Raw genomic sequence first — 23,568 nt, 5'->3', positions numbered from 1 at the left:
TGAAGCGTGGCTGAAAATCAATACAGAGGGTGAATGTTGAGCGTCATGTAGGGGTGGTGGTGTAAATAATTCAGACTGGTTTTTAATTTTAAATAAAGTTTTGTTGTTTCTCACGATAGTTTAAATTGTTTTTTGTCACACGAAATGACTCTCCAGTGGCAAGTCTAGATGAAACACTCTGTACATAAGAGAAGGTGTTTGTATAATGTGTTGCCTAACGCTACTAGGGTGTTTGACATTTCGGTGACTATGATTGGTATTAGTTATATTGGCAGCACTCAAGTTAGCCAAAATGCGTAAAAACGAAACTCGTGTGACATTGTGCCAGTCGAGACGTTAGTGGGTGCTATTTTAACTCGATTTGAGTCTTTTCGTGAAATAGAAACCGCTGAAAGCCGATTTTTTCACAATTAAAGGTAACTTCACCCACAACTGTCACTCTCCAGCGCCAACTTCGGGTCTATGCGTCGTCGCCATTTTGAAACTTGAGATCACAAGCCTGTTATTTACACTCGAAAATCGCAAAAATTGTTGTTATTTGGGCGAAGAACGATGAATTCCCTCGTTAATTATGGAAGCGACGACGACTACGACGACTCCTCTGAAGAAAAACAAACGGTAAAGAATTTTTTCATAAGTTTCGTGGTCGACACCCACCACACTTAAATTTAGAATTTTTTCTTAAAACAAAGGCAAATTCCATTAAAACCGCGTAAAGTGACGTCAACGTAATGGAATCTGCACGTATTGTTAGTGTTTACTGTTATTAACAAATTATTTGCCAAAGTAGTACGATCATCATCGACCTTGCTTAACAGGACTGGCGTGGGACTTCCGCCAAGGACAAGCAGGGCTCCTCGGGCCGCCAGACCGACACCAACTACGAAGAAGTGCAAATGGACCTGAGCGAGGTAAAGTAACTTTGCGGATGTCTCCTTAAGACGACTCAGTATTTTTAAACTCACTATTGCCAACTGCATTAAGAAATCGGCAGTCTGGATCGGGCCCCGATCCAGATTGCCCCTGTGGCGTGTTCCTAAAGTAGTTGACAGTTGGGATTCGTCCCAAAAGAATTTTTTCACTTTTTGTTTGCTTTTTTTCTGTAAGTAACCAAATACAACTTGAGTAAACGTATGATATTAACTCACTCTGTTAATATATTGTAAAGACGTAAGTGGTATCGAGAGCATTTCAACGTCGAGACCGTACTGAAACCACAACAACTTCACGTGGGGTGAGTATACAGGGGTGGGCTACCCCTGACTTTCACTTCAACGCAGGTAACTGTATGAATTTAGTAGTACGCATTTTTGTATTATCAGGGCCGGGTTTCAACCTCGAAAATTAGGGACGCTTAGCCCCGCGATAAATTACTTACTATAATTATCGTGAAATCACGGCCAACTCCGGTGACACGTCGCTTCGCCTCTATGCGGTAGTAACATTAGGTCCATTTTCGTTGTTGCGTGATTCTGCTAACCTCAAAAATTTGTACGATAATTGACTCCACCAATCGATAAAACCGACGTGTTTAGTTTAGAATGGTCGAAAATTATTACATTTACAATTATAGTTAATTACACAGTCAGGACGAGGCGGCACATCCAATGCCTACTTATAATTAATTAACCAATTTTGAAAAATACCCCTCAAGACCGCGTCCTTAATTCAAGAGCCCCGAAACCGCCCTCATTTATTTAAATAATTTTTCAAAAACTCATAACTATAATAATAAAAAACGATCTGGTGAAACGGTTATGGTGTCAGTGCCCTTAACCACTCCTCCCATAACACCACCGCCCGCCGCTGGTCCCCCTGTAAGCCGCACTTTTTCAACAGGGCTCGAACGACTCCAAACCCGACACAAAAGAGCCCGCGCACCGATCCCGCGACTCCAGGGACCGGCGCGAGCGCAGCTCGAGGGACCGCACCGACGACTACCGAGGCCGCTACGAGAGGGACCGACGCGGTAGCCGCGACAAGGACGGCAAATACAACCACAGCCGGCGCGACAGGGACAAGGAGCGCGACCGGCGGTCGCGCGAGCGCCGGAGGAGCCGCTCGCCGAGGCGGCCCGAGCGCGAGTCGAGGCACTCACGCTCGCGCTCGAGATCGCGCGACAGGGCCCGGAAGTACGCGAAGCGGTACGACCGCGGCGCCAAGGGCGAGTCGGCGGAGAAGAACGGTGAGTGTGGGCGGGGCTAGAGCGAACCGAGAGTGACGATTGGTCGACAGATCGGCAGAAGGCGGCCGACGAGGAGAAGCGGACCAACACGAGCGAGAACGATCGCTTTTTCATGCCGGGGATCACCGGCAGGTTTCGGGATCAGATCGAGAGGAGGAAGCAGCTGTGGCAGAAGAAGGACGTGGACGTGAAGGACACTAAGAACGGGCAGAGCAAGAAGGTCTGGGAGACGACGACGTTCGCGCAGGATACGGACGGTGAGGGTGGTTGTTGTTTTTTTACGAAACGTAGTAGTCCATCTGTTGGGTGAACGGTGTATGAAATTGACCTGTGGTTGCAGGCAAAGTTGCCAGTAAGTTTAAAAGGTTGATGGGGATCAGAGGCAACACGGAGGCCAGCGGTCAAGGGGTCGACGTCCTCCGGAAACAAGAAGAGATGTTCAGTTCGATGGAGCAGCAGTACGAAGTTGCCCGAACGGCGACGCACACGATGCGGGGAGTAGGCCTAGGCTTCGGGAGTTTTCAGCGATAATTTGTTGTCGTTTAAGAAATGTGATTTGTTTTTTTAGTTATAATTTACTTTTAAGTTCGTCTTGTGTGTAGTTAGGCCACAAAATTGTTAAATTCACTTTATAATAAAACACGATTTTCGTTTAAGGACGCCACTGTGTCACCGACTCAGACCCAGTTAGTTTGGCGGAATGTTAAATTCAACGTTAGGAAAACACTCGAATTTCGTCTTTAATTGCGCAAATGTATTACATAGGGAGTAGTTGCTCAAATTCCACCAGGCGGCGCTGCTGGCACTATATCGGGTTTACTTTCTAACGAAAATGGCGGGATTCGACAGTCGAAAGTGTAGCCATCTTCACGTTCCATTCTGAAAGTACCCCTACAACATATTTTTATAAGTTTTGAACCAATCAATGATCAGAATTCGTACCACATGTGTCCACTAGGGGCTTGCAAGCTCACGTGACTACTATATTGGAACGCCGGTAGGGTCCTGGTGAGGGCGGGCTCTTGCCCCACCACCCCTCGCCCCCTCACAGTCTCTAAAGTTCCAGACAGAGAAAAAATTCTCCAGTGTCGTTCCCGTAGCTGTACACTGAGTGATCCTAAATTTTCTAACCTTATACAATATCTCCACTGGAAGCAAAATTGTTACCAAAAATCAAAATGTTTTGAAATGGATACCCAGTATACTGAAGTGGAGTGTGACTCCCTGAAGCCCATATAGAACGGGATTACGGTTACCCTAATATTTTCAGTCGTTTCTTTGTGGACATCTGACAATTCTAGCCAGGGGTGGTTTTTGTTCTGCCAGGCTCTGAGGGTTTCCTGAGGGACGAAAGGTGGGTCTGTAACGGAAAAACATTAAGGTGTTAGAATTCTCCGCCTCTTATGCGGGTTTCATAACCCCATAGCCACTTGTTGTAGTTGCACTATAGTGGACAAAGAGCAAAATTTAGCTTTTATTAATGAACAGAAGTATTTAAATTTGGAGATTAAATTCTTATACAGGAAAATAATGGAATTGAAAATATTGAAATATAATTTTTTCCTCCCTTTTGAGGAAACATTTTGCTGCGTGCTTAATTGTCGCATTCTTTCGATGTATAAACATAAACAATTGAAGTTAAGCACATACTGATGGTATATTTTTACTTCAGAGGCGAACGAAGATCCGTCTAAATAATTTAATTAAAATAAAAAAAAAATTGCGTTTAAAAGAGACCTTCTTGCGGGCGCCTAGTGTTTTTTTAAATATGTGATGTTTCGTTTTTGAGGGAGAAATCAAAATATTGTCAAAAATCTAAAAACTACAATATCGAATAGACGAAAATGGTGAAAAATGTAATATTTAAACACTCGCAAAATTTTGAAAAGTCGAGTAAGTAAAAAATCCAAAAAATAGAAAGTCGAAAAATCTAAAAATTTAAAAATCGATCTTGAAAAATTCCAAAACTTCAATAGAAAAATTGAGAAATTAAAAAATCGAGAAATTGAGAAATCGAAAAATCCAAAAATTTATAAACGACAAAAATTGAAAAATCGAAAAATTTAAATACATAAAACAAACGTCGAAAAATTGGAAACTCGAAAAATCGAAAAACTGAGGAATCGAAAAATTGAAAAAATGCGCAATCGAAACAAGAAAAAAGTGAAAAATCTAAAATTTAAAAATTCGAAAAATTGAAAATTTACAAAATCCAGAAATGAAAAAATATGAGATTTAAAAATCGAAATACCTATTGAAAAATCCCAAAACTTAAACATTGAAAATTTGAAAATCGAGAAATTGGGAAATCGAAAAATCTAAAAACGAGAAGGCGAAAAATCGAAACAAAAAAAAATTAAAATCGAAAAATTTAAATACATAAATCCCAAAACTGAAACATCGAAAGACTGAGGAATCGAGAAGTCGAAAAATCGAAAAATTGAGATATCGAAATAGCTAAAAGATCCAAAAATGAGAAAATTCAATATTGAAAAATTTAAACTTAAAAAACCCGATAAATTGAAAAATCGAAAAATGAGAAGGCAAAAAATCGAAACCACAAAAAACTGAAAAATCTAAAATTTAAATATTAGAAAAATTGGAAAATTTAAAAAATTGAAAAATCTAAAATGACAAGGCAAAAAATCGAAAGACAGAAATCGAAACAACAAAAAAAGTGAAAAATCTGAAATTTAAAAATTCGAAAAGTTGAAAATTTACAAAATCGAAAAATCAAAAAATTGAAAAATCGGTAAATATAAGATTTAAAAAATCGCAAAATTTTGAAAAATCGAATAAAATATTAAAAAAAAAACAGTCGAAAAATTTAAAAATCGGAATATGTACATATTGAAAAATCCAAAAATTTTAGACACGCCAAAAATTGAAAAATCCAAAAATTTAAATACATAAAACCCAAAACTGAAACGTGAAAAATTGAAAAATCGAGATGACGAATTATCGAAAAACTGAGAAATGAAAAATTGAAAAATCGCGAAATCCAAACATCAAAAGATCGAGAAGCCGAAAAATTGAGAAAGAGAAGTGGCTATAAATCGAAAAATGGAAAAATTCAAAACTGAAAAATTTTAACTTAAAGAAAACCGATTAACCAAAAAGTGGAAAACCGGAAAATCTAAAAACGAGAAGGCGAAAAATCGAAAAAAAAAACGTTAAATCGAAAATTGAAAAATAGAAAAATCTAAAAACGAGAAGGTGAAAAATCGAAACAAAAAAAAAAAAAAATTAAAAATCGAAAAATTTAAATACATAAATCCCAAAACTGAAACATCGAAAGACTGAGGAATGGAGAAGTCGAAAAATGGAAAAATTGAGATTTCGAAATAGCTAAAGATCGAAAAATGGGAAAATTCAATATTGAAAGATTTAAACTTAAAAAACCCGATAAACTGAAAAATCAAAAACTAAAAAATTAAGGCCGAAAAATTGAAAAATCGAAAAATGAGAAGGCAAAAAATCGAAAGACAGAAATCGAAACAACAAAAAACTGAAAAATTTAAAAATTTGAAAAATTGAAAAATTTCAAAAACTGAAAAATCTAAAAATGACAAGGCAAAAAATCGAAAGACTGAGAAATCCAAACAACAAAAAAGTGAAAAATCTGAAATTTAAAAATTCGAAAAACTGAAAATTTACAAAATCGAAAGATCAAAAAACTGAAAAATCAGTAAATACAAAATTTATAAAATCGCAAAATTTTGAAAAATCGAATAAGTAAAAAATCAAAAAAAAAAAAGTCGAAAAATCTAAAAATTTAAAAATCGGAATACATATTGAAAAATCCCAAAACTTTAACATTGAAAATTTGAAAATCGAGAAATTGGGAAATCGGAAAAATCCAAAAATTTAGACACGCCAAAAATTGAAAAATCGAAAAATTTAAATACATAAATCCCAAAACTGAAACATTGAAAAATTGAAAAATCGCGAGATGAATTGTCAAAAAACTGAGAAATGAAAAATTGAAAAATCGCGAAATCGAAACTTCAAAAGATCGAGAAGCCGAAAAATTGAGAAAGAGAAGTGGCTCTAAATCGAAAAATTCAAAACTGAAAAATTTTAACTTAAAAAAACCGATAAACCAAAAAGCGGAAAACTGGAAAATCTAAAAACGAGAAGGCGAAAAATTGAGATATCGAAATAGCTAAAGATCGAAAAATGAGAAAATTCAATATTGAAAAATTTAAACTTAAAAAACCTGATAAACTGAAACATCGAAAAACTGACAAATTAAGGCCGAAAAACTGAAAAATCGAAAAATGAGAAGGCAAAACATCGAAACAAAAAACGGAAAAATCTAAAATTTAAAAATTAGAAAAATTGGGAAATTTGAAAAACTGAAAAATCTAAAAATGACAAGGCAAAAAATCGAAAAACTGAGAAATCGAAACAACAAAAAAAGTGCAAAATCTGAAATTTAAAATTCGAAAAATTCAAAATTTACAAAATCGAGAAATCAAAAAACTGAAAAATCGGTATATAAGATTTAAAAAATCGCAAAATTTTGAAAAATCGAATAAGTAAGAAATCAAAAAAAAAACAAAAGTCAAAAAATCTAAAAATTTAAAAATCGGAATACATATTGAAAAATCCCAAAATTTTAGACACGCCAAAAATTGAAAAATCGAAAAATTTAAATACATAAATCCCAAAACTTAAACGTTGAAAAATTGAAAAATGGAGATGAATTGTCGAAAAACTGAGAAATGAAAAATTGAAAAATCGCGAAATCGAAACTTCAAAAGATCGAAAGCCGAAAAATTGAGGAAGAGAAGTAGCTCTAAATCGGAAAATGGAAAAATTCAAAAGACGGAGGAATCGAGAAGTCGAAAAATCGAAAAATTGAGATATCGAAATAGCCAAAGATCGAAAAATGAGAAAATTCAATATTGAAAAATTTAAACTTAACCCGATAAATTGAAAAATCGAAAAACTGAAAAATTAAGGCCGAAAAATTGAAAAATCCAAAAATGAGAAGGCAAAAAATCGAAAGGCAGAAATCGAAACAACAAAAAACTGAAAGATCTAAAAATGAGAAGGGAAAAAATCGAAAGACAGAAATCGAAACAACAAAAAAATGAAAAATCTGAAATTTAAAAATTCGAAAAATTGAATATTTACAAAATCGAGAAATCAAAAAAAATCGGTAAATATAACATTTCAAAAATCGAAAATTTTGAAAAATCGAATAAGTAAAAAATGTAAAAAAAAACAAAGTCGAAACAGCTAAAAATTTAAAAATCGAAATACATATTGAAAAATTCCAAAACTTGAACATTGAAAATTTTAAAATCGAAAAACTGAGAAATCGCAAAATCGAGAAATCGAAAAATCCAAAAATTTAGAAACGCCAAAAATTGAAAAATTTACATTTACATAAATCCCAAAACTAAAACGTTGAAAAATTAGAAAATCGAAAAGACGAATTACTGAAAAATTGAGACATCGAAAAATTGGGAAATCGGAGTGGCTAAAAATCGAAAAAGGGGAAAATTCAAAATTGAAAAATTTTAACCTAAAAAAACTGATCAACTAAAAAGTGGAAATTCGAAAAAGAAACGAAAAACTGAAAAATTAATTCCGAAAAATGGAAAAACCGGAAAATCTAAAAACGAGAAGGTAAACAATCGAAACAACAGAAAAGTCTAAAATGAAAAAAATTTGAAAAATTGAAAATTTAAAAAATCGAGCATTCAAAGCATGAACAAATCTAAAAACCAAAACACTAAAAAATCGAAAAATGTAAGCTTTAAAAAAATTTTAAAAAATTGAATACGTAAAAAATCAAAAAGTCGAAAAATCTAAAAATTCAAAAATCGAAATACATATTGAACAATCCCAAAACTTAAGCATTGCAAAAACGAGAAATCGGAAAGACGAAAAATCGAAAAGTCAAAAAATTAAAAAATCCATTAATCGGGAAATTGAGAAATCGAAAAATCCAAAAATTTAGAAACGCCAAAAATTGAAAAATCAAAAACATGAATTGTCGAAAAACTGAGAAATCGAAAAATTGAAAAATCACGAAATGGAAACATCAAAAGATCGAGAAGTCAAAAAATTGAGATCCAAAGATCGAAAAATGGAAAAATTCAATATTACAAAATTTAAACTTGAAAAAACCAATAAATCGAAAAATCTAAAAATGAGAAGGCAAAAATCGAAAGACAGAAAATCTAAAATTTAAAACTTCGAAAAATTGAAAATTTACAAAATCGACAAATCAGAACATCAACGAATCGAAAATCAAATAATTGAAAAATCGAATAATTAAAAAATCAAAAAAACAGTATAAAAATTTAAAAATCGAAATACATATTGAGAAATCGGAAAGACAAAAAACCGAAAAGTCGAAAAATTAAAAAAATCATTAATCGAGAAATTGAGAAATCGAAAAATCCAAAAATTTAGAAACGCTAAAAGTTGAAGAATCGCGAAATCAAAACATCAAAAAATCGAGAAATGGAAATGGGTAAAAATGGGAAAATTCAAAATTTAAAAATTGAAAAACCGGACAATCTAAACATGAGAAGGCGAAAAATCGAAAGAAAACCCCTAAATCGACAATTGAAAAATCGAAATATCGACAAACTGAAACATTAATTCCAAAAAATTGAAAAACCGAAAAATCTAAAAACGAGAATGCAAAAAATCGAAACAGCAAAAAAGTGAAAAATGTATCATTTAAAAATTCGAAAAATTGAAAATTTAAAGAATCAAGCAATCAAAATAGATTTTGAAAAATCCCAAAACAACACAGAAAATTTAAAAATCGAAGTCGAAATATTAAAAAACCATTAATCGAGAAATTTAGAAATCGCAAAAACCCAAAATTTGGAAATGTCAAAAATTGAAGAATTGGAAAATCGAAAAAATGAATTACCGAAAAACTGAGAAATCCAAAAATTGAGAAATGGAAATGGGTAAAAATCGAAAAATGAGAAAATTCAAAATTGAAAAATTTATAACTTCAAACAAAAACGATAAACCAAAAAGTGAAAAATCCGAACATCGAAAAACTGAAAAATTAATTCCGAAAAATTGAGAAATCGGAAAATCTAAACACGAGAAGGCGAAAATTCGAAAGAAAACCCCGAAATCGAAAATTGAAAAATCGAAATATTGAAAAACTAGAAAATTAAATCCCGAAAAATTGAAAAATAGAAAATTCTAAAAACGAGAAGGCAAAAAATTGAAAGATTGAGAAATTAAAACAAGAAAAAATGAGCAATCTAAAATATAAAAATTCGAGAAATTGAAAATTTTAAAAATCGAGCAATCAAAACATGCACTAATTGAAAAATCGAAAACTGTAAGGTTTAAAAAGTCGCAGTATTTTGAAAAATCGAATTAGTAAAAAATCAAAAAAACAAAGTTTCAAAATTTAAAAATCGAAAAATTGAGAAATCGAAAAGATGAATTACCGAAAAATCGAAAAACTGAAAATTTAAAGAATCGAGCAATCAAAACATCAACGAATCGAAAAATCAGAAAAATTAAAAATCGAAATACATTTTGAAAAATCCCAAAACTTCAACACAGAAAATTTCAAAATCGAAAAATTGAGAAATCGGAAAGACGAAAAATCGAAAAGTCGAAAAATTAAGAAATTCATTAATCGAGAAATTGAGAAATCGAAAAATCCAAAAATTTAGAAACGCCAAAAATTGAAGAATCGCGAAATCGAAACATCAAAAAATCGAGAAGTTGAGAAATGGAAATGGGTAAAAATGGGAAAATTCAAAATTTAAAATTGTTAACATAAAAAAAACGATAAATCACAAAGTGAAAAATCGAAACATTGAAAAGCTGAAAAATTGAAAAACCGGAAAATCCAAAAATGAGAAGCGAAAAATCGAAAAAAAAACCCTAAATCGAAAATTGAAAAATCGAAATATCGAAAAACTGAGAAATTAATTCCGAAAAATTGAAAAACCGAAAAATCTAAAAATGAGAAGGCAAAAAATCGAAACAACAAAAATGTGAAAAATGTTTAATTTAAAAATTCGAAAAATTGAAAATTTAAAGAATCGGGCAATCAAAACATCAAAGAATGAAAAAATCAGAAAATTTAAAAATCGAAATACATTTTGAAAAATCCCAAAACTTCAACACAGAAAATTTCAAAATCGAAAAATTGAGAAGTTTAGAAATCGAAAAAACCCAAAATTTGGAATTGTCCAAAATTGGAAAATTGGAAAATTACCGAAAAACTGAGAAATCGAGAAATCGAAAAATTGAGAAATGGAAATGGGTAAAAATCGAAAAATGGGAAAATTCAAAATTGAAAAATGTATAACTTAAAACAAAAAAGACAAACCAAAAACTGAAAAATCCAAACATCGAAAAACTGAAAAATTAATTCCGAAAAATTGAATAATCGGAAAATCTAAACACGAGAAGGCGAAAATTTGAAAGAGAACCCCGAAATCGAAATATTGAAAAACTAGAAAATGAAATTCCGAAAAATTGAAAAATCGAAAACTCTAAAAACGAGAAAGCAAAAAAGTGTGAGATTGAAAAATCAAAACAACAAAAAAGTTAAAAATCTAAAATAAAAAAAAATCGAGCAATCAAAACATAAACAAATTGAAAAATCGAAAAGTCGAAAAATCGAATAAGTAAAAAATCAAAAAAACAGAAAGTCTCAAAATTTAAAAATCGAAATACCGAAAAATTGAGAAACCGGAAAATCTAAAAAGGAGAGGCGAAAAATCGAAAGAAAACCGTTAAATCGAAAATTGAAAAATCGAAGTATTGAAAAACTGAGAAATTAATTCCGAAAAATCGGAAAATGTATAAACGAGAAGGCAAAAAATCGAAAGATTGAGAAATAGAAACAACAAAAAAGTGAAAAATCTAAAATTACAAATTCGGAAAATTGAAAATTTTAAAAATCGAGCAATCAAAACATCAAGAAATCGAAAAATCAAAAAATGTAAGATTTAAAAGGTAACAACATTTTGAAAAATCGAAGAAGTAAAAGTCAAAAACACGAAAAATCGAAAAATTCAAAAGTGGAAGTATTTAAAAGTCGCAAAATTTGAATACATTGAAGATAATTTTTGTACATTTCATTCCGAGGTTTCGTCTTGTTTTATTTTCGAATTATCAATATTCGTCAGTTTATTCGATTTCTCACTAAGTCAGGTTGATAAAAAAGCACCACTTTTGTTAAAAAATAATGGTTTGTACGAATGTTAAAAAAAACGGCAGTGAAACAACGAGACACTCGTGCAGCCACCTTGAGTGAAACAGCCTGTATGCGGACATTCTGTGCATTAAATCGCACGTGTATTTTTGGTTGCCTATGTAACAATCACGTTTGCTTTTCTAAAACCCACTAATAAATTGGTTTTTATTAAAACACGATCAGTGGGCTCCTCATAATTAATAAATAATTTACGATTTTGAGGCGCAATTTACCGACCGTTACTCAGCAAAACTGCATCTGACCACAATTGTGCAACGGCTAAAAATAATAAAGGTCACCTTTATCTGGCTCGTAGGCCAAAAACTTATCGAACAATTCATGATGCAGCGGCGACTTCTCTGCACTCGTGTAGGGTATAATATCCTCATGTGCGACATAATCGAGCCCCGGAATCGCATACAAACTTCTAGAGGAGTCTTGATTACCCAAGAAAGTCACAGCTTCAGTTTGAGCCCTCTGAAACTTAAATTTGTACAGTTGTCACTAAAATCTAACTAAACTCACAATATAGGGACAGTCTCTTTGATCGATGAGCACTTGGTAGAAGGTGTGCGTGCGCCCCCTCACTTCCTTCCCGACTCCGGGACTGGGCTCCAGATCCCCCGTCCGGTGCTGCGGTAAATCCCTATCATACACCCGAGCCAACCACGGAAAGAGCACCACCCCCCGGTAGCCGAACACCCGGTGCAGGATCAGCTGCCCCGTCTCATACTTTCCTGTGATTTTGGGGGCGTCCAAGCGACCCACCTCGGCCAATCTGGAAAAATTGCAAAAGTGTGACACATAACCTCACTTTTTTGACATTTCGAGGATTATCGTTTTTTGCGATGGTTTTTGCGTTGTTTCGGGATTTGGGGACTCACCTGGCGTACGAGCGACTAGGGACGGCTAAATACACGGGAATTTTCGCTATCTGGGATTTCAGTACGGCTCTTAACACTTCCATTTTTCATATTTTTTGCGCACTTGTCTCTGGTACCGGAATCATGATTAATGTCGCTGGAGTGACGTGGGAGGGAGGAAAAGTGGCCGAAATGAGGGCTACTGTGAATTTTCACCGGGATTTGTGAATTTGGCGAGCGAAATTTGCAATTGTTGTGTTTTGGTTAAATTCGCAGAGGCCGGGTTTTATGTAGTTGAAAGTGACGTAGAGGGCGCTTTTTATTATTTACTGTTGAAAATGGTGTTTTGGGTGGTTGTTTGTATGAAATAAAGATATCGGGTGGTTTGTTGAGGGTTTGTATTGTTTTGGTTTTGTTTTTTGTGTTTGGTTTATGTCTCCGACTTTTTTCGTTGCATGTAAATCCGGCCCACCCCATCTGTCATTCGTTGACGTTGACATTTCATCTGTCATCGCTTATCAAAATAATCGTATTTGCTGCATTTTTGGTGCAGTGTATACTAAACCCGGCACAAACATGCCACAATAATCAACGTCGAATAAACAAGAAAACACTCAACAATGCGTAAATAGCAAGAACGGCCCCAACAAGACTGATTCTCACCCCGCTGTAAGTTGGGTTGTGTTTTGGCAGCCCCCTTGTTGACACAGAATTGTGGATTTTTAGACCACCATGCCGGAAAACCTCGAACTCCAACAACTCGTCGACGAAGAGCCCGATCATGACGTCAAGCTCCACCCCCGGCGACTCAAATTCTGCAAGTGCCCCTACTTGGGGCTCATTCTCGCCACCTTGAGCTCGCTGTTCTTCTCTCTGTGTTCTGTGATCGTCAAGTGGATGACCGACGTGGACCCCATGGCTCTCGCCGCTTATCGGTACCTCGGGGTCCTCCTCCCAGCAATACCCATCGTGATATACCGCCAGGAGCCCGTGTTTCCGTCGGGGAAGCGCATCATGCTGCTGCTGCGCTCCTTCACAGGTACTGCGGCCCTCATGCTCAGCTTCTACGCGTTCAGACACATGCCTTTAGCGGACGCTTCAGTCATCGTCTTCTCCGTGCCTGTATTCACCGGGATCTTCGCCCGGATGTTCCTGAAGGAGCCCTGCGGCCTGTTCAACGCCTTCTCCGTCGTCCTCACGCTCATCGGGGTCGTGCTCATAACGCGCCCCCCCAGCCTCTTCGGCGCCACGGTCAACTCGCTGGGGGAGTCCGGCCAGAAGACGGAGATCTGGGGGGCGGTGGCGGCGTTCTCGGCGACGCTGTTCGGGGCCAACGCCTACGTGCTGCTGAGGGCCCTCAAGGGCATCCACTTCTCGGTGATCATGACGAATTTCGGCTCGTTCGCGCTGTGCCAATGCCTGCTGGTGACTTACTTGATCGGGGCCCTGTGTCTGCCCCCCTGCGGCCTCGACAGGTACTTGATCGTGGCGTTGGCGCTGTTCAGCTTCCTGGGGCAGATCCTGCTCACGCTGGCGCTCCAGATGGAGCAGGCGGGGCCCGTGGCGATAGCCAGGAGCAGTGATATCGTGTTCGCTTTCGTGTGGCAGGTCCTGTTTTTCAACGAGATACCGAACAGGTACTCGATAGGGGGGGCGATTCTGGTGATGAGCTCGGTCATGCTGACGGGGCTGCGGAAGTGGATACTGGCGCTGCCTCCGGACGCTAGTCTGAGGAGGAGGATGGCGCTTTTAGTTAAGTAGCTTTTTTATCAAGGGGTGAAGGTTGGTTTGATGTGATATTATTGGTTACTTTAAGGAGTCGTAGCTGGGGCATGATTGTTGTTTTTTTTTTTTACAAAAATTATTTCGGGTTAAGTATATATAGTATGACCTTGGAAGACCCTACAGCCTGGGGGATCCACTATTTTATAATTTGTTGTTATTTTTGGTTGTTTTCGTTTTATATGTTTTTTTGTTACGGGTACATACATACATGACCGGTGAAGAAGAGGGGAATCGTCGAAAATTCCGCCATGTATTCAATTATATCTCTTTGTACTTAAATTTGAAATACTTAATTTTTTGGAGTTTGACTGTTTCTTGGCGTTTTTTTATTATTATAGAAGGTGAACACCCTGTATTTTATTACTGTATCTTACTCCGTTTTTTGTCCTCATTCTTCTAACACGCCGATGTGTCTCTGAAAAAAGTACAAAATCGTATCAACTTTAAATATAGAAAATACTCATCAAAAAAGAAAGATAACAAAAAATAGAATAAGATGCAGTAATAAAATATAGGGTGTTCTATTTGAAAAAACCGAAATATCGATATTTGAAAATTGAAGATTGAAGATAGCTATACTGGGTGATTTATTTTGTCATTCTACGTTTATTGTGATGTAAGGGATGATAATTTATTATTGGAGATTTGCGTTTAGTCGTACATATTTAAAAATTCACCGCTCCGCCATTTTAAAAATGGAGGTTTGAAATTATGTTTGTCAGGGCAAGGTAACTAAAAAGTTTTATCAAAATTTAAATATGGCGGAGTTGAAAAATTTTAGCGTTTAAATATAACTGGTGATCAAAAAGTTTTCAGATTGGAGTTGGCCATGGAAATATTTGTCATGTCTTTGATTGAACTGTAACAGTCGTGAATAACCGCTTTTATTGACATGAAAGGTTATGCATGACTTTACAGTTTAATCAAAGACATGACAAATATTTCCATGGCCAACTCTAACCTGAAAACTTTTTTACAAGTGATCTATTTAAAGATTATGACCAAAGTTTAATTTTTGCATATGAAATGATATTTACTTTTACGTATTTTTATATTGTGTGTATGGGGTTTTTGTATTTTTTACAAGTCTAGTTCCAAAGTAATTTTTTTTCTAAAACCAGGTTTGTTGACAATAATTAAAAAAAAATGGTGGTGAGCTAGAAAATACAGGACGTTTAATTTGAAAAATGCCAGACAATTTAATCACCCTGTATAAATTATTTAAAATATTTTTCATTTTTTATGTTCCTGAGATCAAGGTAACTAAAAAACTATATGGCGAAGTTGAAAATTTTTATCGTTTAAATATACAAGGTGTTCCGTTTAAAAATTATGACCAAAGTTCTATTTTTTATTACGAAGCAATATGTTATCGTACTTTTATAAATTTAGGTCCTTTATAAAGCGTTTTTTGGTTAACACTTCGCGATGTTTGCGTTTTTATGTCAAAACTTGTCATTTTTAAAAATTCATAGTTCTACTATTTTTAAAATACAGGGCGTTTAAATTGTAAAATGCGAGTAAACTAACAGCTTGAAAATTTATTTAATCACTCTGTATAACTTAGGTAAAATATTCTTCAGTTTTTTATGTTCGTGAAAGCAAAGTAACTAAAAAGTTTTGTAAAAAGTCCTTTCTAAATATGGCAGAGATGAAAATTTTTAAAGTTTAAATATATATAACGTGTTTCATTTAAAAAAATATGACCAAAGTTGTATTTTTTGTGATGAAGCAATATACAGACCTCCATTTTTAAAAATAGCGAAATTGAAAAATTTCATCTTTTAATATGAAAAAAAAAAAACAGTAATTTTTAAAAATTCACAGCTCCTATACTTTAAAAATTGGACGTTTCGAATTTTCGTACCTTTTTGCAGTGGGACACTCTGTATTTTATGTATATTTATATATTTTTTAACTAGTTTGTAAGCAAAATTTCTTCTAATCTAATACCAGGTTTGGTGGACTTTTTTCTAATAATAGTTTCAAGAGCACTTTCAGGATAAGCTCGAAAATACAGGATGTTTCATTTGAAAAATGCAAGAAAACTGACAGTTTGTAAATTTAATCACTCTGTATAAGTTAAAATATTCTTTAGTTTTTTTATGTTTGTCAGAGAGAGGTAACTAAAAGTTTTCTCAAAACTCCAGGCCTCCATTTTTAAAAATGGCGTAGTTGAAAAATTGCAGCGTTTAAATATAACGGGTGATCAAAAAGTTTTCAGACTGGAGTTGGCCATGGAAATATTCGTCATGTCTTTGATTAAACTGTAACAGTCATGCAAAACCGTTTTTATTGACATGAAAGGTTATGCATGACTTTTACAGTCATGCAAAACCATTTGTCATACAAAGACATGACAAATATTTCCATGGCCAATTTTAACCTGAAAACTTTTTTACAAGTGATCTATTTAAAGATTATGACCAAAGTTTAACTTTTGCATATGAAATGATATTTACTTTTATGTATTTTTAGATTGTGTATACGGTTTTTTTTTTTTTGTATTTGTATTTTTATGGGGAAAACCGACATTTTTAAAAATTCACAGCTCCGCCATTTTTAACAATGAAGATTTGGAATTTTGCGTAAGACTTGTTGGTGCTCCTGACAATAATTTAAAACTAAAAATTGGCGATGAGGTCGAAAATACAGGACGTTTAGTTTGAAAAATACGAGACAATTTAATCACCCTGTATAAATTATTTAAAATATTCTTTTTTTTATGTTCGTGAGAGCAAGGTAACTGAAAAGTTTTATAAAAATTCCTTTTTAAATATAGCGGAGTTGAAAATTTTTAACGTTTAATATACAAGGTGTTCCGTTTAAAAATTATGACCAAAGTTCGATTTTTTATTATGAAGCAATATATTATTATACTTTTATAAAGCGTTTTTTGATTAACACTTCACGATATTTGCGTTTTTATGGCAAAAATTGTCGTTTTTTAAAAATTCACAGTTCTACTATTTTTGAAAATCGAGGTTTGAAATTTTGCCTAAAACTTGCTGGCGCCGTAAGACAACGTTTAACCCTGTTAATACTTGTATTGTTACAACCGCAAACTGTCATTTTCTTATCCTTTTCTACTCGGACACACTGTATTTTATAATTTCTTTTTTTGAGCTAACCCCAAAGTCAAATTTCTTCTAAAACCAGAATTCGGGTTTCTCCTGACAGTAATTAAAAAAAATGTCGATGAGCTCCAACATACAGGGCGTTCAATTTGTAAAATGCGAGGAAAGTGACAGTTTGTAAATCACCCTGTATAAATTAGATAAAATATTCTTCGATTTTTTATGTTCATGAAAGCAAGGAAACTAAAAAGTTTTAGAAAAATTCCGTTGTAAATATGTATGGGAGAGTTGAAAATTTTAAAAAAGTTTAAATATACAAGGTGTTCCATTAAAAAATTATATACAAAGTTGGGTTTTTTTGTATTTTTAATATGAAACAATACATAATATTATATATTTAGATACTTTATAAAGGCTTTTTTGTTTTTTTTTTGGCCAACAGTTTTCACGATATTTGCAAAAAACAGTAATTTTTAAAAAATCACAGCTCGACTATTTTAAAAATTGGAGGTTTCAAATTTTGCGCAAAACTTGTTGGCGCCTTAATACATTGTTTCAGCATACTAATACAGAATGATTAAATTCCCAAATTGTCATTTTCGTACCTTTTTTTGGTGGGACACTCTGTATTTTACATATATTTATATATTTCTTATTTAGTTTCTAAGCAAAATTTCTTCCAATACCAGGTTTGGTGGACTTTTCTCTAATAAAAGAATAATTTCAAAAGCACTGTCACGGTAGGCTCGAAATACAGGGTGTTTCACCTGAAAAATGCAAAAAACTGACAGTTTGTAACTTTAATCACTCTGTATAAGTTAAAATATTCTTCTTTTTTTTTTCGTTTGTCAAAGCAAGGTAACTAAAAGTTTTCTCAAAACTCCAGGGCACCATTTTTTAAAATGGCGGAGTTGAAAAATTTCGGTGTTTGAATATACCAAAGTTCCATTTAAAGATTATTACCAAAATTGTACTTTTTAATATGAAACAATACATAGTTTTATATATTTCGATCTCTTATAGAGTTTTTTATTTTTTTTATTATTATGGAAAAAATAGTCAGTTTTAAAAATTCACAGTTCTACCATTTTGAAAATGGAGGTTTGAAATTTTGCGCAAGACTTGTTGATGCCTTAATACATTGTTTAATCACCCTGTATTAATATACAGGGTGATTAAATTCGCAAACTGCCACTTTCGTACCGTAGGACACCCTGTATTTTATAATTCCTTGGAAGTAGTCTCCAAAGAAATAAGAGGGTGTTCCATTTAGAAAGTGGAAGAAAACTGTTAGTTTTGTAAATTTAATCACCCTGTATAAGTTAAAATACTCTTCAGTTTTTTAAGTTTGTCAAAGAGAAATAACTATAAGTTTTTTTAAAACTCCAGACCTCCATTTTTAAAAATGGCGGAGTAGAAAAATGTCAGCATGTAAATATACAAAGGGTTCCATTTAAAAATTATGACCAAAGTTGTATTTTTTATTATGAAACAATATATACTTTTATTTGTTTTTTTATATACTTACACGATATTTGTGTCTATCGGAAAAATTGTTATTTTCAAAAATCACAACTCCGCCATTTTTAAAAATGGAGGTCTGGAATTTTGCGCAAAACTTGTGGTGCCTTAGTGCAGTGTTAGGCTTATTAATACAGGATGATTAAATTTACAAACTGCCATTTTCTTGCCCTTTTTTAATTGGACACCCTGTATTTTATAATTTCCTGGAAGGAAGTAGTCCCGAAGTAAAATATCTTCTAATACCAGGAACTTTCAAAAAATCCTTTGCGATAAGGTCGAAAATACAGCTGTTCCATTTGAAAAATGCAAGAAAACTGACAGTTCGTAAATTTAATCACCCTGTATAAACAAGTTAGAATACTCTTCAGTTTTTTATGTGTATTGGAGCGAGGTAACTAAAAGTTTTCTCAAAACTCCAGATCCATTTTTAAAATGACGGAATCGAAAAATTTCAACGTTTAAATATAACGGGTGATCAAAAAGTTTTTAGATTAAAGTTTGCCATGTCTTTGATTAAAATGCAAATGTCAAAAATCCAAATTATTGAAATACGGATGAGGTTGCCCATGACTTTTGCAGTTTAATCAAAGACATGACAAACATTTCCATGGCTAACTCTAATCCAAAAACTTTTTGATTACTCGCTACAAAGGGTTCCAATTAAAGATTATGAACAAAATTATATTTTTTAATATGAAACAATATATTAGTTTTTTATATTTAGATCCTTTATAAAGGGTGATTACGTTCGAAGACTGTCATTTTTTAATGGGACACATGTCTGTATTTTATAATTTCTTGGAAGTAGTCTCCAAATAAAGTATCTTCTAATACCAGGTGGTTTCAAAAAAGCTTTAGCGATACGCCCGAAAATACAGGGTGTTCCGTTTGAAAAGTGCAAGAAAACTTATAATTTGTAAATTTAATCACCGTGTATAAGTTAAAATATTCTTCTTTTTTTGTGTTTGTCGGAGCGAGGTAGATAAAGTTTTCACAAAACTCCAGATCTCCATTTTTAAAAATGGCGGAATTGAAAAATTTCACCGTTTAAATATACAAACGGTTCCATTTAAAGATTATGACCAAAATTTTGCGCAAAACTCGTTATGTCTTAGTACAGTGTTTACGGTTATTTATACAGGGTGTTCCATTTGAAAAATGCAATAAACTGACAATTTGTAAATTTGATCACCCTCTATAAATAAGTTAAAATACTCTTCAGTTTTTTATTATGACCAAAGTTGTATTTTTTATTACGAAACAATATTTAGTTTTAAATATTTAGATTTTTTATGGAAAAATTAGCCATCTTTAAAAATTCACAACCCACCATTTTTAAAAATGGAGGTTTTGAATTTTGCGCAAAACTTGTTGGAAACCATAATATAGTATTTAAATTTATTAATACAGGGTGATCAAATTTGCAAACTCACATTTTCTTACCCTTGTATTTTATAAAATTTGTTTTAAAGTGATAATTTAATTAAAATATGTGTGTGTGCAATTTATTTTTTGGTTAAAAAGTGTTTCAAATTTATCAAAAAGGTAACCAAAAATTAGCAATATAAGCAATTACCAAAGTGTGAAAAAAATATTTTCGTGTATTTTTAGTAGTAATTTGGTTTTTATGTCTGTGATAGTGTTTTGAAAAGAATATTTCGGAAAGCAAAAACCATAAATAAAACGTCGAATATGTTTTTTCCGCATTCGTGAAGTACCATTCGTAGTATTTTTAAGACTATACCAAAGATTTGTTTCAAGCTTTATTTGTCTGCCCCAGTACGACTTCGCCCCCAGACAGTATTACCAAAAACGACTTTAGTTATAATTTTTCGAGTGAACTTGTTCGTCTCTGTATTTTTTTCCGGCCTCATTGCCTTCTACCACGCCCGAAAAAAATCCAGCGACCCCAGCAGTTACTTTAGTAACTCCATAATATTCGACACTAAGCTTAGACGGCAGCGCACAATGCTTGTTCAGGTCCGAGACCACAAAAAATAATTTGGATGTTGTAGCAGCTCAAGTTTTCTTCCCAATCATGAGAATCTCGATCCTTTGTCGAATCGAACGGAATTCTTGCACGCCTCGACAAAGAACCGTCAATAGTTACCTTTAAGTTTTTAGCCGATATTTTTATAATCCTAGCATAAAATGTGATAAATTTCTCTTCTCGTCTCTTGGGGATTGTGTACAAAAAGTTCGATCGGCGAGAGTGCAGTCCTAGTTTTTGCAGCTAATAATAAGAAGGACCAATTTGATATTGGACATGTTTTCTTTTTTGAGTTAATAAAACTGTACGAAGTAGTGGTGGTTTTATTGCTTCCTTGCAAATTTCAGGTGTGCTTCCGGTGAAAAAATTCGGCCGGGTGGACCTGGAGAGGAGTGGGTTTGGGGCTGGGTGGGGCGGCGGACGAGGCGGAGGTGTGGGTCTGGGCGGCTGGAAGGTCTTTGTCGGTGTTTGAAAATGGTGTTGCTTTTTTGTGACGGTTTTTATTTTGTTAGTATTTTCATTCAGCTTTGGGGTCATTAATTTCGTGAGGAATTTCAGGTAGCGTGTTGCGGCGGCTCGAATTAATTGTCTTCGGAAGGGAGGGCCAGATGATGTTTTAATGAAACGAGAGACCAATATGGGGAATTTGAAAAAAATGATCGGTTTTTTGGGGCTCGGGGTACAGGTGATGGCGAGAAATGAATTATTCATTGTTTTAGCGATGTAATTTCCTGGAGAGGCAGGCTCGTAACGATGACATTTTGGTGTAAAAAAAAAACCAGCAGGACATGGAATTGGCCTGAATTTTCTTCGCTCCGTAAGCATAATTTTTAGAGTAACTTAATACAGTTCGGTATTAATTCATATTTTATTTTTGGAATTCGGGGTGACGTTGCCAAGTTATTCCATTTTTTTAACGTCTTGTATGATCAAAGCACACTACATTGTATTCTAGTCTTTTCTATTATCGTCATCACAGATTAATTTTGATTGGCTATTTACTAGGATGAGCTTAAATTGTGTGCGAAATTTCATAGTAATTGGTTCTCTAGGTTCTAAAATAAATGGTTCAAATGGGTCCAATAGACTGCAAATTGAAGTCAAATTGTACATTGTGAAAAATTTTTCCAAAAAAAAAACCGTTAAAAACTGGGTTCAATCAACAGAGAATTGGTGCCAATTGTGGATGATTTTTAGCTAATTATGAATCCGAAATCTCCGTCAGGGCATTTATTCAAATGAACGTGAAAAGTGAATTTACAATTCCCGAAATTTTTCCAAAAAAAATAGTCAAAACGGGTTCAATCAACTGAAAACTGGTGCCAAATTATAGATAATCTTCCGTGAATTACAAATCCGAAATCGCCGTCATAATATTTATTCAAAAAAACGTGAAAATTAATTTTACAATTTTCAAAATTTTTCCTAAAAAAAGGTTTAAAATGGCTTCAATCGACAGAGAATTGGGTCAAATAGCAGATTATTTTCCACTAATCACGCATCCAAAATCGCAGTCACGACATCTACTCAAATAAACGTGAAAAGTGAGTTTACAATTTTCAAAATTTTTCCAAAAAATGGTTAAAATGGCTTCAATCAACTGAGAATTGGTGTCAAATGGAAGACAATTTTCCGCTAATTACGAACACGAGATCGCCGTCAAGACATCTGTTCGAATCAACGTGAAAAGTAAGTTTGCAATTTTCAAAATTTGTCAAAAAAAAGGTTAAAATGGTTTCAATAGACTAAAAATTGATGTCAAATTATCGATAATCTTCAGCCGACTACAAATCCGAAATCGCCCTTATGACATCTATTCAAATAAACTTGAAAAGTAAGTTTACAATTTTCAAAATTTTTCCAAAAAACCTGTTAAAATGTGTTCAATCGACTGAAAATTGATGTCAAATTGTCGATAATCTTACAAATCCGACACCGCCGTTATGACATATGTTCAAGTAAACGTGACAAGTATGTTTACAATTTTCAAAATTTTTCCAAAAAAATGGTTAAAATGGATTCAATCAACTGAAAATCGGTGCTAAATTATAGAAAATCTTCCGTCAATTCCAAACCCGAAATCCTCGTCAGGATATTTATTCAAATAAACGTCGGAAATAAGTTTAAAATTTTCAAAATTTGTCCAAAAAATACTTGAAATGGGTACAATAGACTGGAAATTAATGTCAAATTGTGGCTAATCTTCAGTCAGTTACCTCGCCACGATATCTATTGAAATAAACGTGAAAAGTGGTTTTACAATTTTCAAAATTTGTCCAAAAAATAGTTAAAATGGCTTGAATTGACTGAGAATTGGTATCAAATTATAGATTATTTTCTGTTAATCACGAATTTGAAATAGCGGTCACGACACCTATTCAAATAAACGTGAAAAGTGGGTTTACAATTTTTAAAATTTTTCCAAAAAATGGTTAAAAGGGGTTTAATCTAGTAAAAATTGGTATGAAATTGTAGAGTATTTTTCGCTAATCACAAATTCAAAATCGCGGTCACGATATCTACTCAAGTAAATGTGAAAAGAGAGTTTACAGTTTTCAAAATTTCTCCAAAAAATACTTAAAATGGGTTCAATAGACTAAAAATTAATGTCAGATTGAGGATAATCTTCACCCAGTTACAAATCCGAGATCCCCGTCACGATATCTATTGAAATAAACGTGAAAAGTGAGTTTACATTTTTCAAAATTTTTCCAAAAAATGGCTAAAATGGCTTCAATAGATTGACAATTGGTGTCAAAATGTAGATTATTTTTTGCTAATCACGAGTTCGAAATAGCGGTCACGACATTTATTCAAATAAACATGGAAAGAGTCTACAATTTTCAAAATTTCTCCGAAAAAAAAATGCTTAAAATGGGTTCAATAGACTGAAAATTAATGTTAAATTGTCGATGATCTTCAGCCAATTA

At 33.5% G+C, this 23,568-nt stretch overlaps 3 protein-coding genes and 1 long non-coding RNA gene across 6 annotated transcripts; 3 read left to right on the top strand and 1 right to left on the bottom strand.

Moving 5' to 3' along the window:
• Nucleotides 1–266: 266 nt before the first annotated feature.
• Nucleotides 267–2,841, top strand: LOC135136845 (arginine/serine-rich coiled-coil protein 2). 3 transcript variants are annotated; one of them, XM_064066275.1, is made up of 5 exons: nucleotides 267–618; nucleotides 819–911; nucleotides 1,840–2,185; nucleotides 2,236–2,442; nucleotides 2,526–2,841. In XM_064066275.1, exons 1-5 carry the CDS (start codon nucleotides 553–555, stop codon nucleotides 2,714–2,716), a joined length of 903 nt encoding a protein of 300 aa, XP_063922345.1. In that variant the 5' UTR covers nucleotides 267–552; the 3' UTR covers nucleotides 2,717–2,841. The 3 variants fall into 3 exon arrangements, with proteins under 3 accessions (XP_063922345.1, XP_063922346.1, XP_063922347.1); XM_064066276.1 differs by having other exon boundaries at nucleotides 791–911; XM_064066277.1 differs by having other exon boundaries at nucleotides 788–911.
• Nucleotides 2,842–2,900: 59 nt separating this feature from the next.
• On the bottom strand, nucleotides 2,901–12,528 carry LOC135136844 (polymerase delta-interacting protein 2). Its single transcript, XM_064066274.1, has 6 exons — nucleotides 12,284–12,528; nucleotides 11,925–12,177; nucleotides 11,699–11,876; nucleotides 3,382–3,545; nucleotides 3,128–3,333; nucleotides 2,901–3,076 (listed from the first exon to the last, which is right to left on the bottom strand). The coding sequence occupies exons 1-6, from the start codon at nucleotides 12,364–12,366 to the stop codon at nucleotides 2,962–2,964; spliced, it is 999 nt and encodes a 332-aa protein (XP_063922344.1). The 5' UTR covers nucleotides 12,367–12,528; the 3' UTR covers nucleotides 2,901–2,961.
• A 24-nt stretch (nucleotides 12,529–12,552) lies between these two features.
• Nucleotides 12,553–15,522, top strand: LOC135136843 (solute carrier family 35 member G1). Its single transcript, XM_064066272.1, has 2 exons — nucleotides 12,553–12,931; nucleotides 12,989–15,522. Exon 2 carries the CDS (start codon nucleotides 12,995–12,997, stop codon nucleotides 14,021–14,023), a length of 1,029 nt encoding a protein of 342 aa, XP_063922342.1. The 5' UTR covers nucleotides 12,553–12,931; nucleotides 12,989–12,994; the 3' UTR covers nucleotides 14,024–15,522.
• A 13-nt stretch (nucleotides 15,523–15,535) lies between these two features.
• On the top strand, nucleotides 15,536–20,952 carry LOC135136846 (uncharacterized). Its single transcript, XR_010281757.1, has 2 exons — nucleotides 15,536–15,629; nucleotides 16,146–20,952. It is a non-coding gene; the product is annotated as an uncharacterized LOC135136846 (long non-coding RNA).
• The last annotated feature ends 2,616 nt before the right edge of the window (nucleotides 20,953–23,568 follow it).

This window comes from Zophobas morio, unplaced genomic scaffold (genome assembly GCF_036711695.1).
Source record: "Zophobas morio isolate AGI-343-1 ecotype UQ-CSIRO unplaced genomic scaffold, CSIRO_AGI_Zmor_V1 ptg000027l, whole genome shotgun sequence".
Taxonomy (NCBI): Eukaryota; Metazoa; Arthropoda; class Insecta; order Coleoptera; family Tenebrionidae; genus Zophobas; species Zophobas morio.
This window is presented reverse-complemented; position numbering and strand designations above follow the sequence as displayed.

Bases quoted from the DNA above. Each gene is read 5' to 3' on its own strand.
- LOC135136844 (XM_064066274.1), bottom strand. From the start codon at position 12,366: ATGGAAGTGTTAAGAGCCGTACTGAAATCCCAGATAGCGAAAATTCCC. The intron at 11,877-11,924 runs GTGAGTTTAGTT...TTTAAGTTTCAG, and splicing joins AAAGAGACTGTCCCTATATT to AGGGCTCAAACTGAAGCTGT. The intron at 3,334-3,381 runs GTATCCATTTCA...TTTTGCTTCCAG, and splicing joins ACTCCACTTCAGTATACTGG to TGGAGATATTGTATAAGGTT.
- LOC135136843 (XM_064066272.1), top strand. From the start codon at position 12,995: ATGCCGGAAAACCTCGAACTCCAACAACTCGTCGACGAAGAGCCCGAT.
- LOC135136845 (XM_064066275.1), top strand. From the start codon at position 553: ATGAATTCCCTCGTTAATTATGGAAGCGACGACGACTACGACGACTCC. The intron at 619-818 runs GTAAAGAATTTT...CTTGCTTAACAG, and splicing joins CCTCTGAAGAAAAACAAACG to GACTGGCGTGGGACTTCCGC. The intron at 2,186-2,235 runs GTGAGTGTGGGC...ATTGGTCGACAG, and splicing joins CGAGTCGGCGGAGAAGAACG to ATCGGCAGAAGGCGGCCGAC.